This window comes from Miscanthus floridulus, chromosome 4 (assembly GCF_019320115.1).
Source record: "Miscanthus floridulus cultivar M001 chromosome 4, ASM1932011v1, whole genome shotgun sequence".
NCBI lineage: Eukaryota > Viridiplantae > Streptophyta > Magnoliopsida > Poales > Poaceae > Miscanthus > Miscanthus floridulus.
In genome coordinates this window covers 82858313-82873839 of record NC_089583.1, presented here as the reverse complement: position 1 = coordinate 82873839, position 15527 = coordinate 82858313, and the positions used below count along the sequence as shown (strand labels likewise).

Here is a 15527-nt window from a genome sequence, read left to right as displayed (position 1 = left end):
AAAGATGGGAAAGAAAGTATGAAACTTCAGATATTCACTGATGTACACTGATGTATGTGGCATTGCACTCAAAAGAATAAAGTTATGCACATAACTGGATTCTGCCCAGATAACTGATACGGCGTGTACGGCGGGGAGAGCTTAGAGGAGATCGGAGGAGCAGCTGTGATTGAGAATTAGAATGCAAAGGATATCGAGGCAAGGGCGGTGGGGGATTGTCGTCGGTGGCTACGGCTGAAGCGCTCACAGCCACCATCGAAGGTAAACCCCAACCCGCCTAGGGGAGGTTTATTTCCTTCTTCGATGATTACAAATCAATCTAAGGTGCCCTTTATATATCAAGGTGCACTTGCCTAACAAATAGGTATTAAATCTCCTAAAAATCCTCCCCAAAGTTGCCTTTCCTAACAAACCTGGCCTTAGCCACGGTTAGGCCCATGTGGACGCCTAGGCCGGCGCCTATACTGGCGACCAACGAAGGAGTCCACAACAATAACACATACTAGCAGAGGGATAACCAAATGAAGTTATTAGACTTGGAACTAAATGATCTCATTAGACGACCAAATCAGTAAAGAACACATAGATATACAGGCCAATAGCAAATTACTAAAAACTAAAAAGCATTGACAACACAAGGAAGATTCTACAGGTTACAAAAGAGAGATTGTGATCACAACACCCAAGAGAATTTGACGAAGAAAAAGAAAGAAATAAAAGAAAATCACAAATGAAAATAATCAGAACACAGGGTTGCATACCAGATATAGGAAACAAAGCAGTATACTATTCTGCAAAAACAAAATATGCAGAGCTTTATAAAGCTAAATTGTGTGTGTCATTAAAACTTATAAAATGGAATAAGAAAAACACCATAGTATCATAACACAAAGCAGTAATATTGATACTTCATAATCCTTCTGCCAAATCTTTCTCCTCCCCATCTGGTCATCCTAAATTCCTAATCCATAGAATGATGTCTAAATCCAACTGAGAGTACCACAAATTCACGCTATACAAACAAAATGGTCAAAAACCTCAATGAATGCATAATTCTGTAGAGTCTAGTCAATTATGCTAAGCTCTGGTTTCTATTTGTTTACAAAAACAGGACCAAGGCGGTGGATAACTTGTGCCATGTATGATATTATATGATGATCACCAATGTGTCAAACGTGTTCCTTGGCAGAACTTTCTTACTTTGCTAAACAGTAAATACAGGGCATAACATGAGTTCCCATTCTCTGAATCAATCAACACCTTGACACAATAGTTGCTTTAGGCCTTATATGTGGAGTAACGCCTGCTTTTGCTTGATGTACAATCAGTAAAAGGAAAAACATGGAATGTAAACCAGTTCTTTTAATTCTTCTTTTTCATCAAATAGGAGTGCTCTGCTGCTACCTCTGTGTCACCAATTAACCACATGCATGTGTCCAACAAATTCTTCAATAAATTTTTAGTACATTAAGGAGAATAGAAAATATGATTAGGATCTGGAGTATGGGCCTTTATAAAAAACTTTCAAATGAATGCACAGTTAGTTTATTCAGCATTTTGGATATAGAAATAGCATTTAAGAAAATAGGCAAGAGATTATCTGAATCGCCCTTTTGTTTGAACAGAACCTTTACCGAACTTTCAGTAACACTTTTTTTCTTGAACACACAAACTTTCAGTAACACACTACATAGCAAATGGAGTAATTCTTTTTGCCAGACCATGTATTGATTGTACTGTTTATACCCTGATTGGAATAGAGACAATAATAACCTGGTTACAAGCACAAAAGTGCTAGATGATGTCTCAGTATTGCACATACATCAATTTCAATTATGTTCTGACAAATGTGGTTAGTTATGAAATTATCAGTATGATCAGTAGTTAGTGAGGAGCTGAAGATAATCAACAAACAGGAAACTGCACAGATCCTTATTGTGTCAATCTCAGATTCATTTTCCTGTTTGATAATTGTGCCAAATAAAAGCAACATTAAAATTTCACAAACATGGATAAGTACCCCTCCTAAATGATTCCACCATAAAACACTGCCTAATTTTTCACAGATCCAATTCCCTGAAAATAGTTGGGTCCCAACATGGATCCCCTGGTTCTACAGAACACTGAAGAAAAAAAAAATCCATAATCCACATGATGAACTCAACAAAGGGAACATTTTATTTTACTTTACCGTTTCCGTAATGTCCTCTGACAAACCATATATGCGTGTATAATCTATGTATGACATGTAAGTAGTCTATCTACTACACGAAGAGCAAAACACAGCACAAGATGCATATTCAGCAACAAGCCACGCTATTCAGTAATAACACAATATACAGTATACTGACACAATATACAGTAATAACACAGTATCTAGCCAACAAGCCACGCTATTCAGCAACGAGCTGGTGCATACCGACATACACATCCGCGGATGCGCCGGCGGCAACAAGGCAGGTGGCGACCCCAACCACCACCGCGGCGAAGACGGCGGCGACGGCCCTGACCCCCTTCCACTGTGCAGGCATGACAGCGGCGGCGCCGGGCGGCGGCCGGAGCATGAAGAAGGACCCGAAGAGGAGGACGGATGCGCAGAAGAACGCGGCGAAGCAGACGAGGGTGGCCACGACGGCGGGCCACGGCACGCGGAGGTCGGCGGCCGCCGCCGCGAACGGCTCCACGAACCACGACGCGGACATGAGCGCGGCGACGACGAGGAATGCGAAACGCGCGGGGTGGGGAGAGCGTACAGTGGTGACGGCGACGGTGGCGGCTGGCTCCTGTGGTGCAGCGATTGGGGGCGGCGGGGTGGTGGTGGTGGTGGAGGGTGGCGGCTGTGGTGCCGCGATTGGACCAGGAGGGATGGCGGGGCAGGTCGGATGGGCTTCCATGGACTCGTTCTCCGATGCCGCTGGGTGAATCGGGGAGCGCCGATGAGAATGAGATTCAGCGACCAACTTTGGAAGTCTGGAGCTCGGAGATTGCTGGTTGTTTTGCGTAGATTGGCAAGGCAAACCAAGCATGGAAATGCGGAACGCGCGTGAGAGGCTGTGTAGACATTTTTCCCGTTCCAAAATACTAATAGCACACCTAGATTTGTATAAAAATATTATTATCATTTTTATCTTCTAATATATTTATTATAAAAACATATTTCATTATTAATGTAATAGCATTTATTATGTATCATAATTATTAGTATATTTTTTGGATATATTTGATCAAACTTAATAAATTAAGGGTACAGTTATTTTGGATGAAGGAAAGTTAGAGTAAAAATATGGATTATAGATTTTATTTTTCTTATTAGTAAAAGCTAATTAAAACGTCATATATTTGTTTTTTTAAAGGTTATATATTTAGGAATGGAGTGAGTAAAATTAACTAGTTAGAAGCTGCGAAAGCTGAATTTTTGTGGGATTTTCAACATTTAAGCTGGAGATTGTTAAAAGCTACTCATACAATTTGGTATATTTAGATCAATCTAGAGCTTGTAATCCTAGCTTTTTCCTTGTACTTATCGATTGTATGTGAAACGATGGATGCATCGTTCGGTTTCAGGATGTCTGTTAGTACCGATTGTTTTAAAAGGATTTTGATTCTGAGTCAAAGGCTCAAAGCAGCTCACAAACTGCTTGTTTCACATCAGCTATCTCAATTTATCATCGACACACAATACGCAGTAGAAGCACCTTCCACGGAACACTAATGCTGATACCGTAGCACAGAACATCCACGGAACACTAATGCTGATACCGTAGCACAGAACATGGCGCTGGTATGACCCCTGATGCACAACCAGGGGCAAGAGTGCATGTCCCACGTAAGGGTTTGTTTGGATGCACTCGTACACACTCAGTGACGGAGCCAGGAATTTATACTCAGAGGGGGTCCGGCCGTCAGGAATTATACTTAGGGGGACCGGCTAGGTCTTTTTCATTGCGATAATTTTATTATCTAGTTGTGTTTTGTATGATTATATTATCTATAAGATATTAATAGGTATATATGACAAGAATTTTATATAATCTCCCTCTTAATATAAACAAAAAAATATTAAATTATACTACTAATTTTTTTTGTTGTGAAACATTGGGGGGGGCCATGGCCCCTGCCAGCCTCCCTTGGCTCCACCAGTGTACACACCTCAATCTGCATATGGTGGAAGTGGATAAAGGTATAGGTTAGTTTAATTTCCACCTCAATCCACCCCAATATATGTGGATTGAGGTGGAGATGAGTGCAGCCAAACGAACCTTAAGAATGCAAGCTACTCGCAAAGTGCCATCATGCGACAGGACAGTTCCTCCGCCAAAATCAAGGTTTGTATCTACATGTGCACAGGGATGCTGGGTCACAGGTACGAAAAACTTACCACCTGGCAAGAATGCTGGATCACACTTTGCAGACAAGCTTCAGCTGGAAACCTGATGACAGATGAAATTTCAGGGGCTCGTTGAACATAAAGTACGTAACTGAAATATGAACCACTAGAATATCATGCATTCAGAAGTGAAACAATAACATGCCCCAGACAAGGATGCAAGCTACACAGAGTGCCATGATGTGTTTTTTTTAGAGTTCCAAGGCCAAAAAAAAACACAGCCCTCTAGTACTGCATTGCAAAAGACCAACTTTAGTAAGCGTTTTACATAGTTTTTGCTCAGCATTCTCTCACACGAGGACGAGGGCAAGAGCAAAACACTGCTCAGCACACACATCAGTCGCCATTGATTAGACTCGGCAGACTTAAACTGACTTCCAGCAACAACATAGAGAAGAAAGCTTGATCCCGGGGTGTCATCACCATCTGTTCGCTGTTTCCCTCCAAGGCTTGTCGAGGGCAAACCATCAGGAGGAACCAGTTACGATAACTTTTCTGGTCTTGTTGCCAGCCCCCGAACCTTCTCCCAGCAGCTCTTGAACTTCTCCAGATGTCACAAACTGGCAACTGGGCACAGTTTCAGGTTTACTGTCCAGGAGTGCGCAGAGTACTTCTTTGCAAGAAAATAATCTGCTGTTGTTTTAAAATGCTCTTTCAGGAAACCTATATAATGTAACAGTAGCGACCATACAAAATAGTAATCAGAACTGTTTTCCTCAAACCTGTAGCTCATTTGCAAGTTTTTTTTTTTTGGCTCAAAGACATTTTATACAAGCAAATGGTCTGGTCAAAAGGCTGCAGAAAGCTTCTTGTCTTTTGTTCCTTTTTTTGTCCAATATCCGGAGATCTGGAAAATGCTATAGGTAAAATGATGTTAATTGAACTGACATTATGAGAAGTTGATAAAAATAGCAAACTAGACTAGGGACTTGTTCCATCAGTAAATAAGAATGCTGATCACAGGGCAAGCATAGGTCACCTGACAAAATGAAGACCGTGCCGAAAGGATCTATGTTCCATTAATAGATTTGTCGACAGTAAGCTACACCTGCAACTGACAGAAGGAAATATCTATGTTTTACAACACTTAAAGCAAAAGGTTGAGCACCAGGTTTGTGGATTAACGGACAAGATACGAACCAACTTGGAATTAAACGGCCCACATCACTTCATCCTAGATCCTACAGTTAGCGGGTGAGCAGGGAATGTGGATCGATCCGCCGCTCAAGCCTTGGCTCTGGATTAGTATTATAGACCGAGACCACTCCCCCCTTTGGTACCTGCCTAAGTGATTCTTTAAGTGAATAATTTACCATCTATTGCTTGCTGGAAGGAATACAGGGAAAATTAGTTTGCATTATACTTTATTCACCTATAGCAACAATTGGTTTAAAAAGATCATGGTATCATTACTTCAGAACCTGAAAGAGGAGAAGGGTCACCCCATAGTAAAGAGACCCTCCAAAGATGAAGGCATATGAAATCATGGTATCAAAGTTGTCAAAGGTAGCTGGAGCCAGCGCAAGGGTAATACCATAAATGACACCATAAGCAGTATCATAATAAACATAGATGAAGTTGGAAAGTGCGTAATATCATAATAAATGGCAGTGTAGTATATCTTGTTCAGTTAAGTTAGGCATTCCTGACTTTCAAACCCAACAACTTTGAATAAACCTTCCAAAAAATCCCCATGCTAAAAACCATCAGGAGTCATAGTTAGTATTTGCGTTTCAGTATTCAGGAAGGGTAGTTTGAGATAGCTTGCAACTTGCATTATATGCTTGGTGCTACGCTTGAAGGAACCTAATGTTTTCTAAACTGTCTCTGACCACAGGAACTACAAAGCTGAAGAACCTGAGCAGTAACATCTTTTCTGTAAGAATTAAGCTAACTAAGGATGACCTGATAGAGATTTCAGATGCAGTACCTACATGCGAAGCAGCAGCTCCAAGTGTTTACCCAGCCTTGGAGCGCTATTCTTGGATACATGCAAACACACCGCTTCCGAAGTAGTCATCTATCATATTTGATTGTTGTATCACTGGTCTTTTTTGGAGGAAATCACGGAGAACAATTCCCCCACATATTTGTATTATCTTTGTTGTATTGGAACTCAAACATGCTTTGAGTTTTTCATTTCATAGAAATAAATGTTACTATTTTAGCAGATAGTAGTGGAAGTCTTTTATTTTTAATGAAAACCACGGCAGGTGATTACCAGCCTGAACTTTTATAAATATGTCATGTTCTGGGACATACAGGGTATTTTGAGGGTGAGGCAATGAGTACATAAAAGTAAGTTAAGTTAAATCATCAAATTTCTGAGCCCAAGAAAGGATAGCAGCAGAAGATTCAGGGTCTTCCAACATAGAAGTGGAATTGAACATGGATTAATGCAGCAATATATATGTCCGCATTTTGTATGGGAGTCTGGGAGTCCACTACGTATTTCTTTTGTTTCTACCAAAAAGGTGCATGTATGAATGATTCAATGTATTCTGTTAGAAATTAGGCAACCCCGTTTCCATTTAGTATGGAAAAAAAATATCTTCAGAACAAGCTGGAAATGAGCTCAATGAGAAATACTACAAACAGTCTCTGAACCTTGGAGCATTAACAAATCGGCGACAATTCTCTTTTAATTATAAAAAAAACAAATCAGCGACAAACCTAAAGAGAAACGTTGCTACTGCAGTCTACAGTACCACATCAGAACTGATACATAAGCCCAAAAATAGCTTTAGCTATCTACATCATCAACAATCTTCAGGCCCCACTATCATTTTGCAGCCACTTGATCACCAACGTTACTTCCACATGACGTTGCAGCTAAATCAATGTTGTATGCAAATGATCTTGACTAAGAAATCCTTAACCCAAGGCTAGGGCTAAGATGACTGCCCATTTTGCCCTTGGATTTCTGTTTTCTGCTCCGAGTTCGAAGGGGTAGCAACTATAGGCCTTGTGGCTCACGACTGCTCGTGCTCTTGCTCAGGAGTCAGGTCTGATAAACTTTTCTTCATCCACTGCTGCTGCTGCTACTGTTGTTGATGCTCCTTACATCGCTCATAAAGTACCAGCAGATTGTGCTATGCGGATGATGACCAGGTAAAAGGCCAGCCTGAGGAGCCCTGCACGGCGTGTTCCTCCCAGATTCCAGGTCAAAGACCATGTCCTGATCTCTACCGCGCCCGCCAATCCAGTATACACAGTTGCTTCTCAGTCCTGCCACACCCTCTGCATACATTGACACTGCATTGTTGCATCCCTCAAAAAATGAGTAACCTCCTAGCCGGTTGGCTGGTTCGTATCGTTACTGGTTCGTTTATGTGAGAGAGAAGTACTGCTGGCTGGTTCATGTAAATAGTATTCATGTGAGGGGGCTAGCCAGCCAGCCCAGCCAACCAGCCCCAGCCGATCGGGCTATAGGTCCTTCACCACATCCCAGCAGCAACACTGACATTGAGGATAGTACCTCAGCACCAATATCTCATTTTCCGCGACACGGTGCTGACCCCCTGCAGGCAGCTTCAGAGTAACGGTGCAGCTTGTGTTCCTACAGATTGCCCTCACAGAACACCAAGTTCTTCGCACTAGTGAACGCAGAGACGGTGTCATAAGGTGGAGCAAAGACAGTGGCAACAGGGGCTCAACAGTGACCGGCGCATTTAGGTGTGGTCCTTGTGACAATTCAGGTGGAACCACCTTGTACCGGATGAGCGTTATCAATAGCTCCTGATCACTTGTTCGGGCTACCGTTAGAAAATCGTTCTGTTGTTCCAGACGCCGTGAGCGTAGAATAGTCACTCGTCCAACAGGTGGCGACGGCCGGAGAAAAGAGAACTTTGGCAATGACAATGAGGGCCCTGCCTCATCGGCGTTGGCAGGCTTCCGGCGACGGCGCTCAGGGAGACAGAGCACATGAACGTCCCCGCACTTGGTGAGGCAGTAGACCTTACCTTTGTCAGTGTATACCACGTCAGTGAGCTGGTCCTTCTCGCTGGTGAGGCGGACGGGGTCCATGACGGCCCACCTCTTGGCACCGGCGGTGACGTACGCGATCCTGTCTAAATCGCAGATTGCGGCGGCGGCGAAGTCGTCCTTGGCGGGGCTCGGGGTGAAGACGACCTTGGAAACCCAGTCCCGGCGGATCCCGTCCTCGTGCCCGTAGTAGATCAGCGGCGGGAGGAGGATCTCCACGGCTGCGACGGGGTTGAGGAGCACGAAGATGGTCTGGTCGATAGAGAGGGCGACGGAGAGCGCGAGCCAGCCGTTGCTGGATCCGACGCAGCGGCTCCCCGACACGATGGCGGTGAGCTCGAAGGACCTCCGCGTGGGGAGGGAGGCGGCGTAGGGGGCGTCGTCGGCGAACACGAGGAGCGCGGGGCACGGCGGCACGAGGCGCGCAGCGCCACGTCGTGCAGGCGCCCCGCGCGATGGTATACCACTTGAGGTCGAGCCGGTCTCCGATGTGGCGGAGGAGATCTGGTGGCAGGTCAGCCCAGCGCGCCACGGAGAGTCGGGGGATATTTAAATTTTTACCGTCATAACCACCTCCTTGAATAACAGCTTTAAGTTAGCAGAGAGATAAAAACCATAAACATTTATTATTTTTGCTTATGTGGCACGTCAACTCCGTTGTCCAGCTCAAATCCGAGTTAGCAGGCTCAGGTAAAAAGACCTCCCCTGCTCCTGGCGTCTTTATCCTCTCCGCACGGCCCGGTCCACTCCACTCTCCCCCCTCTTCGGTCTTTGTCTGCTCCGTGCAACGCCCGCCCGTCACCGCCGCTGCCGCTGCCGCCGCCAGTGTAAATTAATATGCTGTTTAACTATGCTGACAGGGCAGCATTATTTCACTAGTCAAATAAAGCTAAAGATTACTGGGAAGCATTATTTCACTAGTCAAATAAAGCTCAAGATTACAGGACAGCATCATTGCAACGAACCTATGTGTTTCACATGGTGCAAAATTGAGCATAATCTGCAGCAACCGCCAAATAAATTACGGAAATGAAGAAAACATGCATGAGATCCAAAACAACATGATATGGCCCCGTTCGGCTTACCCTATATTTGACTTGTTCAGCTTTTTTTTTCAGCTGGAACAGTATTTTTCTCTCACAACATTTCAGCCAGAACAGTGTTTTTCAGCCAAGTTTCAGCAAGCCGAACGGGGCATAGTCAACATAGCACAAATCCACGTAGCATGCATTCAACAATCACTAATAGAAAATTAAGCATAAGTAAATGGGCCCTTCAGCGCACTATTCAACACAACAGTGACAACACAGGGGTCCATCGATACAAGTTGATATTGATAGTTAATATCATCGAATCTTGTACTGTTGCTAAGACAAAGATGGAACTAGAACAATATGGAGGATAAGTATCTAGAAAAGATCTCTGGACTCCATCTGCAATCCTCGACAGCATATTAATTTTATTCAGGTTTCGCCTACAAATTTTGATCGCATTGTTGTCAGTTCAGCTATGTTTGCTATTAAGTACAGAAAATACGAGTAGAATCATTTTACATCAGGAGAACGTGAGCCAGATGGGCTCCTGCTTGGACTCTGCTTCCTGGGGCTTGCTGCTTCACCATTTGCGGGCTACATAGACATTTTAGCAGATATAAAATTATGCAACAAAAATAACAAAAATATTATCAAAATGATGAAGGAAACTTACAGAAGCATTTGGAGATTTGGATCTTGCTGGTGATCCTGCAAAACGTTCTAGAAACAACTGATTCAATATCCAAAATGCAGCTTTAACAACTTGGTTCCAAAACCCATGATGCCGCGTCGAAAGCAATAAAAGCTCATGAAAATTGAAGCGTTTAGTTCCATGCAAGTGTAACATTGTTGTATAATAAATGTCAAAAGTGCATATACAAACTATAATAATGTCAAAAGTACATATAAGAACTACAGCAACCATCTAAAGTGTGCCCGAGGTAGGAAGAAAACTCATTCCCCAAGCATTGAACTCCAAGTACATTCCTAGTCACTGTACCACCATAATCCAGATCACAAATCCTTAACGCTCCTATGTCCAGTATTCCAAACAATGCGCTTATGCCCAAGCTCTGATGTCAATCAGTAACAGGACATTAGGTAAAATAATGGGACGATTTTAGCTTTCCATATAAGCTCTCAATTAATTACCATACCTTATAAAACCAACTGAACTATTAGAACCAGTGCCCTCTGCATTCTCAGGTACATTAGAACCACTGCCTCCTACATTTCCAGCAATTCCACTACCTTCACCTAGTTGTCGGTGCAGAAAGTGACCAATACGTAAATATTTGTAGTTTTGTCGTACGTTGTGATCGGAGGTGACCTAGCACTCAATGACACATGGTTTATACTGGTTCAGGCAATGTGCCCTACGTCCAGTTTGAGTCGATCAGGTGACTTTATTCCTAAGCCCAGATGCTCGAAGTTTGTAGTGGGGTTACAAACGAGAAGGAGAAAGATGGGGGTACAAGAGGTCCTAGTCGGACTCTAGTCAGAGGGGTCGAGAGCGACGGGAGCTCCGTTGTGTGCTATGTGTTCGAGCGTGTGCTCAAGGTTTGAACCAGGTGTTTCTGTTGTTGTGTACTAGTAAACTTGATCGATCTGAATCAACTTATCTAGTTGAAAGAGAGCGCATCCCCTTTTATAGATGAAGGGGATGGCCTTACAAGTGAGAGGGAGAGAGTACGTTCGCTTGCTAAGTCTTGCTGCCCACGCCGGCGGGTACAAGATGATGGTAGGCGCCCACAATACTGTTGAATGTCAAATGCACGTGGGAGGTTGCGTCGTCTTCTTCAGGTATGGCAGATATCGATACCTGCTATACTGTTGATGCCGAGAGGCATGCAGGGGGTTTTACCATGTTCATCTGGCACGGTAAATGTCGACGCCCACAACACTGTCGATGCCTCAGAGGCACGTGGGGGGGAGCCTTACCATATTTGTCTGGTATGGGAGTTGACGGCGCCCACAACAATGTAGGGGAAATGTTGGCGCCAACAACACTGCTTGGGTTCTATCATGTCAGGGAGGTCACAGAGTACTGTCCTGTAGGTGTATAGGGTACGGTCCTTGGTATTGCGGTTGACTTGAGTGCGATGCCTTACTTTCTCTGTCTGTTTCCTAGTCCTTACCGAGCAGGTGTCCCCGGTCGGTTGGTCCTAGTCGACTCTGATTGCACTACCCGGAGAGGAGCTGTAAGCAAGGGTTCGGCGCATCCTCGCTTGGAGGAGCGGGTCAGAGTCAGAAGTGGTGTTGAGTCAGGACCTTCCAGTCGGAGTGGCCGTCCGGAGGCGGGCTGGAGACCGAAGTGAACGCTCCGGTCAGAAAGGTGGGCCAGAGTCGGAAGCGGGCGTTGTTCCTCCCCGGCCAGGCCTTCCAGTCGAAGATTGGATCGTCCTTCTGGCCTGTCATCTAGGTATTTGGGCCAACCCATGAGTTGCACATTGCTCGCAACGTTGTCTATTAGGCTGAGCTTTTGTTGGGAAGCCGGTCCATAAGGGACTCTTGGTTTATGAACATGATAGGAGCCCCCAAGCCCCCGGGCGATTCGAGTAGAATCGTCTAGGAGATTTTTGTCTCAATGGCGGGTGCGCGCGAGCGCACCCACGGGTGTAGCCCCCGAGCCCCTGGGCGATTTGGGTAGAATCGTCTAGGGGGTTTTGTTTAGCGGGCGTGTGTGCATGTATTTTAGTCAAGACGGGGTCGGCGGTTAGTTTAGGGATCGGGCGAGACGGAGCTTGTGGATCCTGGCATCGGTGCGCGTCGTGGGATTGGGCAAGTCAGAGTCGTGGATCCTGGCGTCGTTGTGCACTATGGGATCGGGCGAGTCAGAGTCATGGATCCTAGCGTCGATGCAGCCCGCGAAGCTGAGGTAGTTAGTTTTAGGGATTAGACGAGACGGAGCTCGCGGATCCTGGCGTCGGTGCGCGCCATGGGATCAGGCGAGTCAGAGTGGTGGATCCTAGCGTCGGTGCAGCCCACGCAGCCGAGGTAGTTCGTTTTGGGATCGGATGAGGCGGAGCTCACGGATCCTAGCCTCGGTGCATCCCATGCAGCCGAGGCAGTTAGTTTAGGGATCGGGCGAGGCAAAGCTCATGGATCTTGGCCTCAGGTGTAGCCCACGTAGCCGAGGCAGTTAGTTTTGGGATCTTGAGCCCCCGGGCCCCGTTGGGCTTGGTAGGGGTCGGTTTGAGTTTTTGTGCGTTACCCTGTCCTTGGTTTCTCACAACCGGAGGGGCCGAGCTTTGTCGCTTGCCTCGATCGCTTGGGCCCGAGTGACGCATTCAGTGAGTTTGCTAACAGGTATGATCGAGTGGAATCCGGGTCCGTCAGTTTATGACAGGGTAGGCATAGCCCTCTTATGAGATTCCATTGCTCCTTTACCTGCAACTCGGTAGATACCTGGGTCGTTCCAGGAGACCGACCCAAGTGGCCCACTGGCCTCCCCTCGATGGAGATTATGTGGGTTTAGTGAGAGATTTTGGATCGAACGAGAAGGTTGAGATGATCCTGTCCTGCTTCAGGGCAGACTGGGCGAGGGTCACACGGGGCTCATCTATGTTTTCTTCCCTGGCTCTATTTGACGCGAGGCGGCCTCGAGCCCTTTGTGGGCTGGCCTTCGAACCCCGATCGGTCATTGCTCATGTTGAATGAGGCAACTGCCGCTTCGTGATGCAACACGGAGCATTGTAATGCATTTCACTGCACGTGCGATGCCTTAGTTCCTGAGCCCCCAGGCAATTTAGGGCCCGAATCATTCGGGAGGCACAGTGCGTATGGAATGAATGCGTGTACGAATGTATGAATGATTATATAAAGAAATAGCGAGGGTTGGTAGTGTTACCTTGATGACTCGAGTGACGGGGTTTGAAGAGCTCCAATCGGAAATGTCCGATCGAGACCCGTGCTCGTCGTTCGTGACTAGAGTCGGCATGGGCCACATGGGGCGTTCCTCTGCTCCTTACCTATCTCTCGGCATTTTCCTAAGACATTTGATTGACTTAGGAAGCCCGATGGTCTCTCTTGGCAGAGATCCCATTATTTTGGGTTTTTTCAAGTCCTACCTGGGAAGGTGGAGAGCTGCCTACGCATGGTGGCGCTTTGGTTCTTGTGCCCTATGTGTGGTAGTGGTGGGCCATACCTAGGCCACGTCCCGTCTGACCAGGCGTCGTTCCGTCGGTCAGTGGACGTCCCATCGGTCAGGGCACGTCCCATCGTTTCACGTCTGCATTGAATGGGGGAAGGGAGAGAGTTTTTTGCTTTGATCCTTTTCCCTTCTTTAGCTGTCGCTTTTCCTCATTAGATAGGGGAAGGGAGAGGGCTTCTCATCATAGTCTTTTGCATGTTCTCCAACTATCGCCTCTCCTCCTTCTTCCTCCTCATCGAGAGTGCCTATATGCCTGTGGCGGTTCCTAAGTGAGAGAGAGGGTAAGCGAGGGGGAGGACTCATAGATCCCTTCGTGAATCTAGAGCGCAATGTCAAGCTAGAGGCTGCCTGAGGTGGTGCTAGCTGTCTTTGCCTAAGAAGGGGTGGCTTCCGCCGAAGGGGGTGGCGCGCTGGATTCATCTACGAGGCCTTTTTAGGATGGAGCCATGCGTGGATTCTTTCCGGTGGATCTTCACCGGGTGAGCTTTGTCAAAGGGGAAGCTGCCTAGGATCATGCTAGTGGAGGGTTCCGTGCCTGTAGCTGCTCAGGTTGGCCAGTTCATAAAGTTTGATGAGATCTCTTCTAGCCATGGTGGCCATACCTCGGTGGCAGCATCCCTGCCCAGGAGCTACCTCAACTGCATGAGAAGGTCAGGAGCTCCATGCTCTTCTACTGAGCATCTATGGGTGTGACGCCCTTGAGGTACCCGTTGCACTTGCCGAAGTCGAGGGAGCAGAACCAGGCAGGTCCCTTGAGGTACCTGTTGCACTCGCCAAAGTCGAGGGAGCGAAACTAGGCGGGGCCCTTGCGACGGTGGTTATGTCCGACAGCGTGTGTCGTGGCTTCTCCTTTGGCGTTAGCCGATGCTATCGAGCGGCCACAGTAGTATTTGGAGTAGAAGTAGTCAGCAAATGTAATCGTTAAGTTTGGGAGAGCCCCCGTGTTTGAATAGTTTCTATATCAATGAATACATTAGTTCTGTTTTTGTGATAGAGTCACTATCTGTTCCTTATTTTTTATCCTAGCATAGCTTTGTTTTTATCCTTTCTTTTTCGCACCCGCCCGTTCGTTCCATAGGCTGCAGCTTTTAAGAACCTGGGCATGACCCGCGGGGCTCGGCTGCTCATAACCGTAGGTCATGGAGGGGTGTGTTCGGTTAGGAGTAAGAACACAATTACGTAGGGTAATCAAAGGAATGGAGTGCCCTTTTGTTTGGGTAAAAAGTTTCTACCATGTGATAGTAAGAAAGAGAGGTAGTATTTAGTATTGCACCCTTATGGAGCCCCTGAGCGACCCAGACTAAAAATGTCCGGGCTGGGGTGCTTTACAGGAGCAAGTGTTGACTAAAAAGCGGTAAGACCAAATTTACGGGGGAAAATGACGTAGCTGTTTAATGTTCCAAGTGTTGGTGAGAACATTGCCGTTGTCATCCTGCAATTGGTAGGTGCCCGGTTAGATTACTTTGGTCACCGTATAGGGTCCTTCCTATGGTGGAGAGAGTTTATGTTTTTTCTTCGTCGATTGGGTCCTTCGAAGCACGAGATCACCGACTTTGAGGATTCTCCCCCTTATCTTCCTTTTGTGGTACCTACGAAGAGTTTGCTGGTAGCGAGCGGAGCGGATGACGGTCATCTCGTGGGCCTCCTCGAGCAGGTCGACTATGTCTTGCTGAGCCTTCATGGCTCGGTCATGGTCGAAAGCCTTCACTCTTGGGGCGCCATGGTCAAGGTCGGAAGGCAGCACTGCTTCAGCTCCGTAGGCTAGGAAGAAGGGCGTGAACCCTGTGGATCGGTTCAGGGTTGTTCTCAGGCTCCAAAGGATCACCGGGACCTCTACAATCCATCATCCGATGTACTTGTTGAGTTAGTCGAAGATGTGTGGCTTAAGTCCTTGGAGGACCATGCCATTGGCATGCTTGACCTGACCATTAGTACATGGGTGTCCGATCGAGGCCTAGTCAATCCTGAT

At 46.3% G+C, this 15527-nt stretch overlaps 1 protein-coding gene, 1 long non-coding RNA gene and 1 pseudogene across 2 annotated transcripts; all 3 read right to left on the bottom strand.

The window, feature by feature from the left end:
- Positions 1–1744: 1744 nt before the first annotated feature.
- LOC136551870 (uncharacterized) lies at positions 1745–2984 on the bottom strand. Its single transcript, XM_066543408.1, has one exon. The coding sequence runs from the start codon at positions 2892–2894 to the stop codon at positions 2394–2396; it is 501 nt and encodes a 166-aa protein (XP_066399505.1). The 5' UTR covers positions 2895–2984; the 3' UTR covers positions 1745–2393.
- Positions 2985–7388: 4404 nt separating this feature from the next.
- On the bottom strand, positions 7389–9326 carry LOC136548717 (uncharacterized; annotated as a pseudogene).
- Positions 9327–9601: 275 nt separating this feature from the next.
- Positions 9602–10259, bottom strand: LOC136551869 (uncharacterized). Its single transcript, XR_010782681.1, has 3 exons — positions 10079–10259; positions 9925–9999; positions 9602–9845 (listed from the first exon to the last, which is right to left on the bottom strand). It is a non-coding gene; the product is annotated as an uncharacterized lncRNA (long non-coding RNA).
- Between the last annotated feature and the right edge of the window lie 5268 nt (positions 10260–15527).

Coding starts and splice junctions, on each gene's coding strand:
- LOC136551870 (XM_066543408.1), bottom strand. CDS start 2,894: ATGGAAGCCCATCCGACCTGCCCCGCCATCCCTCCTGGTCCAATCGCG.